The sequence below is a fragment of the Medicago sativa genome, chromosome 8 (genome assembly GCF_051527215.1).
Source record: "Medicago sativa cultivar Bolivia chromosome 8, Bolivia_mono, whole genome shotgun sequence".
In the NCBI taxonomy this organism is placed as follows: Eukaryota; Viridiplantae; Streptophyta; class Magnoliopsida; order Fabales; family Fabaceae; genus Medicago; species Medicago sativa.
In genome coordinates this window covers 26,347,414-26,353,301 of record NC_140756.1, presented here as the reverse complement: position 1 = coordinate 26,353,301, position 5,888 = coordinate 26,347,414, and the positions used below count along the sequence as shown (strand labels likewise).

The 5,888-nt window shown below is 30.6% G+C and overlaps 1 protein-coding gene across 1 annotated transcript; it reads right to left on the bottom strand.

Annotated features, from left to right (window-relative positions):
• Positions 1 to 1,543: 1,543 nt before the first annotated feature.
• Positions 1,544 to 2,757, bottom strand: LOC146897961 (chitinase 2-like). The gene has a single exon (XM_085733645.1). The coding sequence runs from the start codon at positions 2,680 to 2,682 to the stop codon at positions 1,792 to 1,794; it is 891 nt and encodes a 296-aa protein (XP_085589771.1). The 5' UTR covers positions 2,683 to 2,757; the 3' UTR covers positions 1,544 to 1,791.
• Positions 2,758 to 5,888: the final 3,131 nt, after the last annotated feature.

Sequence of the window (5,888 nt, the reverse complement as noted above, 5' to 3'; positions counted from 1 at the left end):
TGATGTTTCCAAGTACATCAATTATTTCCTTACCAACAAAACCCTATTTATTTTACTTTTTTTTTCAATAAAAAATAAATATTAGGTTGAAAACATAAAATAACTCTGTCTCTTAATGGATAAAATTGTAAAAACAATATGAACTACAAACAAATTTAATATTACTATCAACTTTTTTAATTACCATGATTTTGCCAAGGAGTTCTATATTTACAGACGGAGGTAGTGTACTTTTTTTAACGTTATATAAACATTGTTGTGGCTTTGTGGCTTCAATGTCGTGTTATTGGTTCATATATGTAGACATGCTATACTACTCCCTCCGTCCCAAATTATAAGTCGCTTTGGAAAAAAATTATTCCAAACTATAAGTCGTTTTACAATATCAATGAAATATTAATGTTACTTTTTCTATTATGCCTTTAACTATTTATCACTCTTTTATTTTTCAGTTGTTTAATTTATCTTTTTCATACCATTTATTAAGGACAATTTTATAAAACAACTTATAATATATGTTCACCATACAAAATTTATTACATTTCTAACTACGTGTGAAATGTTCAAAACATTATATAATTTAAGACGGAGGGAGTATATGTTTATGGGGAGTGGATCATCTCCAGTGGAGATCACTCCTGTTTTCTGCAGTGCCCCACTATCCACCTTTAATTACACTCTCTCTCCTTTTTTTTTATATTACAAACATATTATCTCACCTATTTAATAGAAGGTCGAGATTACACATGAGAGAAAACCACATGAGATAATCTCCTTCCCATGTTTATGATTAGGACATTAAAAGTAGGAAAATAATTTTCAAATACCCATTGTCTAATATGCCAATAGAGAGAGAACCAGATTGATAGATTGATGATGTGATAGGAGAAGAGATATATATAGAGAAAATGAGTTGTTGACTGAGTGTTAGGAAAGTAATAAGGATATACTCCCTCCGTTCCATAATAACTGAGTCATTTGCAAAAAAATATTGTCCCAGAAAAATTGATCAATTTCACTTTTCAATACAATATTAATTACTTTTTTCCAATTGTACACTAATTAATACTACTTTTACCACTCCTAATTCAATATATTCTACTTTGCATTTATGATAAAGAAGAATGCACCAATAGTTGATAAGGGCACTCAAAACCATTTTTCTCTCTCTTTCACTTATACACCCTCCAGTCACTAATATAAACAAAAATCCACTTTTTAGATACATTCAATTAATGATGTATGTGACATATAATAAAGACCACATACAATGTATCTAAAAAATAGATTTTTGCTTATATTAGTGACCGGAGGGTGTATACTTTTTCTTAATAAGTGTGAAATGAGCCCTGCCAAGGGCTCAGTTAAATTGGGACAAAGGGAGTATAAATATATATAATTGGTCTTAATGTACTGATGTGTAAAGTGTTATATATATAGAAATGAGATTCATTTTAAATCATAAAGAAATGTCAGCCATATTCAATTGTTTCTAATTATTAACTCATGAAAGGGGACTCAATATAGTAGTAGTATAAAAAAATAAAGATAAAAATAACATTCATTCATTATTAAAACAACGTACATAGAGCACAAGTAACCTGTGCGACACACAAATTAAAACACACACATGCAATAATCAAAGCTTTTTTGGGTCTTATTTAGAAGATGTATCAAACTACAGCAAGGAACGGCGTAGCTATCCCTTAGTTTGATAAATGACCCGAATAATTAAACATATAGAGATAGTGGATATGATAAGTTTAATTACCGGCTACATAGAGCTGGTAATTAATTATTACGAGGGATAGTTGTTATGATATCTCGTGCAATTTTCTCATAGTCATTAGCATTCCAAATGAAAATGCCACTGCGTTGAACCTTCATGAGATCGGAGCAACTCGCAACGAAGACATCTAGTGGAAGTGGAACATTACGTCCGTCACGTGGATCGGTGCTTGCTCCTACTAGGAGTTTTTCAAAAGTGTAACATTCCCTTGCGAGTCTAACATAGATCAGGTCTACAAAGTCAGTCTCGTCAGTGGGGTTAGGCTGCATGTAGAATTGGTAGTTAACCCAATTAATATCGTCACTGTGGTCCCTGTAGAGTAGCTTGTAGTGTTCATTAGTTTCATGGGATGGAGCAATGGACACCACATTGATACCTACCTCTTCCTTGAGTCTTTTTATAACGTCCCCAACGTAGTTGGAGAAATCTTCTTCATTGGTATTGATGTTGTCATAGAGAATATCAATGCCATCAAACGTGTAGTCTTGGATGATCTTTTTGAGCGAATCGACGGCATTATCACACCAGGATTCTTTTTCAATAGGAGAGAAAGGATATTTAGTAGGGGGAATATCCTTGTGCTTGATGATATCCTGCACACTTTGTATATCACGACCACCAATGCTAAGTACCACCTTGACCTTGGGATACTTGAGCTTGATATCCTGCACACGTGGTATACCGCAGATATCAAGATCCCAATCGGGATAGAATTTTCCGGTGCCTTTTCCATCTTCGTTGTAAGTCTCATGGGCAAAGGCCAAAATGACATGGAAATCGATTTCGTTGTAGTCAATATCAGGGAATATAAAAGATTTTGGGTATGGTTTCACGCCAATGTATTCTCGTAAAATGAATCGATCAACAGTGTTACCGGTGATGAGATGAGACATTGTGAAAGTTGGAATTTGGAGGAGTGACTACACTTAATTTCTTGGTTTAGATTTTGGTTGTGGTTGGGCTTGTTCGAATTAATGTCCAACTATTGATGCCCTTTTATAAGGTTTAGGTATCATGTCATGGCTTGTCTAATAACATTTGTGGACAGCATTTGTCTAATAATTTTTTCCATATATACAGTACAGTATACTTTTGTCTAATAATTTTTTCCATATATACAGTACAGTATACTTCTTCGGTCACTATTATAAGCAAAACTTCACTTTTAAGATAAATGGAATAATTAATGTATCTAATTTATAATAAAGACTAGATACATTAATTATTCATTGTATCTAAAAAGTGAAATTTTGCTTATAATTGTGACCGGAAGGAGTATATTAATAAAACACCAAAGAATAAGAAAGCGATATGAATACATATAGTACCGTTCCTAGAGTTTTACGGGTCTTAATACATCATAATTTTTTTAGCTCATTGTGGTGTTTTTATTAGCTCTTCATTTCGTTGTTTTATTTAACTTTTCATTACCAAATAAATGTTTTTTAGGTAACATCTGAAAATAAATCAAACACTTCATAGACACCAAACCAAAATAAAATACCGTAGAAGTAGAGAACAATAACACTTGCGAAGTAGACTGATATTTTAGCAACTAAAAACATCGTATGTCAAATGCTGCTATTAACAACAAGAACAACAAAACAAAACAAAAAATGCTTAGTGGGCCACATAACCCCAAATGCGTCTCATATCGGTTTCATAATTATGAATGTGTCTCGAATGATATTCAAATTTGCAATCCTTTCAATCAATTCAAGAAATTTGACATTACTATATTGATATAATTTATTTTTTTGGAATCTTTGAAAGACGAGATTAAGACTAATTTCTCTAGTAGGCTCATTTTCAACTAAAATATAATTTGTTTTGTTATGAAAATAATCTCAATTTCGTGGATAATAAATATCACCAATATTTTTAATATTAGTGAGGAACATCATAAGGAACATAGGGCCCAAAAATTTATTACAACTTTCTTCGGTAATAAGCTTTTTGGGCACATTATTAAGAACAACCAATTTTTTTATAGGGAGGATGCATATAAAAATATGTGTTATACAGGCGTATACATAACAAATCAGGCCAAATGGGCCAAAAACATTAACGGCCTACAACCTAGCTCTTCATCGAAAATTGTTGTTCACACACATAAGAAGGTTGAAACACACATATAAAAGATCGTAATAACCCTCAACAGTTAAATGCCGCCGATTTAACTATTCCTTGACAGTTAACTGCCTCCTATTCCTGGTAAAAATCAATCTCTTAATTTTAAATAGTGAACAAATCAAATGGAAAAATGTTACCTTAAAATGCACAAACTCACGTTTGAGAAGACGAACACAATGATCATTCCACCTTTGAAATTGGCGTTCATGATCTTCAATGAAAAAGTGTGATGTCTTCTTCCTATAAGATTCTCTCTCAAAAGGATCCCATTTTCCCAATATTGCTATCAATGATTTCTCATCCACCCCATGTCCTGAAAATTACACCATTAATTCATCAAATATCATCAATTGGGAATGAATATTAAAATCAAAATTGAAAATGAAAATATGTAGTAATAATAATTTAATATGGTACAAGTTGAGAAATAGAGAAAATCAGAAAGCTTGAGTTATACTTTATATTTTTTTTAAGGTCTTCTAGGATTCATGGTCTCACTTTAGACTCAATGTTTAAGTAGACCTCACATTACTTTTGTTTAAAATAATTATTGTCATTGTACTATTGTTTTTTAATTACAATTTACCTTGAATTTTTAATGTTATTGGTGGGACACAAATAGACATTTTGTTAGAGGGTCTTCATTGGAGTGTTTGAGTACCTATTAGATACTATTATTAAAAAAATTATCAAAAAAAATAATATGTTCATGTGAGACCTGTTTAAAACCTCAAAATTGAGGATCTCCATTATGAGTACTCTAGAGATACAAGTTAACACTACCCATTTAAATATATAAAAGGAGATAGGACATTGACATTGACAGGTCACTGTGTTGCATGTGGGCGTTACAGGTTATTCAATGCATACGTGAAACACATGCTTTTCATTTCAAATATGTGTGGACATATGCTGATCAACTAAGAGTCTTTGGCACATTAGGTTGAATTTTTTAATTTTTTTTTAAACTGGGATCATTTTTTATACAACAATCTCTTGTCGCAATTTTACAATATACACTATTTATATAACTTATATTGACCATATTTTTTAACTTATATATAAATACAAATGTTAGCATGTAAGGTGTTTTTTGATTTGTCTCGATGAATATTTTCAAAATATCAAATTTCTATAATTTTTTATTATTTATAATTAAGGATATTAATGGTAAAAGTTGTGTATTGACATGTGTGTGTAGTTGTTGTCTGCGACATGTATTTTGAAACGGAGAGAGTATAAAATAAATCATAAAGTAGTAATTCATAAATGATGGTTAAATACTTTATATTTGACACAAAGGTGATATGTCCGGAAATAAAATTAGGGAAATAAAATTAAGGTGATATGTCCGGAAATAAAATGATGGTTAAATACTTTATATTTGACACAAAGGTGATACTTTATATTTTCACAAGTATTAATTATCTTAACAAGTAACAATAATATTTAAAAACATTTTTTAAAGGGAATCATAGTTAAAAACATGTAACGTACTCTTGTCCTTCAAAAAAAAAATGTAACGTACTCTTGCAATTTAATTATTTTTTGATTGACTTCATCACATCCTTATTTATTAATTTTGTTACGTCTGGAGCAACTTAACCTAATTTTTTCCCGCTCATTTGTTTTATTAGGTTTGCAATTATTTAATCTAACAAATTTCATCTAAAAAAAATGCATTGCACACCAATTTCATTTCTATTCTCTTGCCTTTTTTTTGAAGAAAATATTTTCTACCATATCAATGATCTTACGGGTTAAATATTATTTATTGGTCTCTATTATAGTGGAGAAAACCCGTGTGACGCACGGGTCAAAAGTCTAGTAATTAATTAATTTGAAGTTTAAGGACAATCAACTATAGTGTAAAACTATTGTAAAATCAAACTATAATAAAAAAAGTTTTTGTCAAATTTGCTTTAACATAGTCATTTTATCTTTTAAATAATACAACTTTATTACA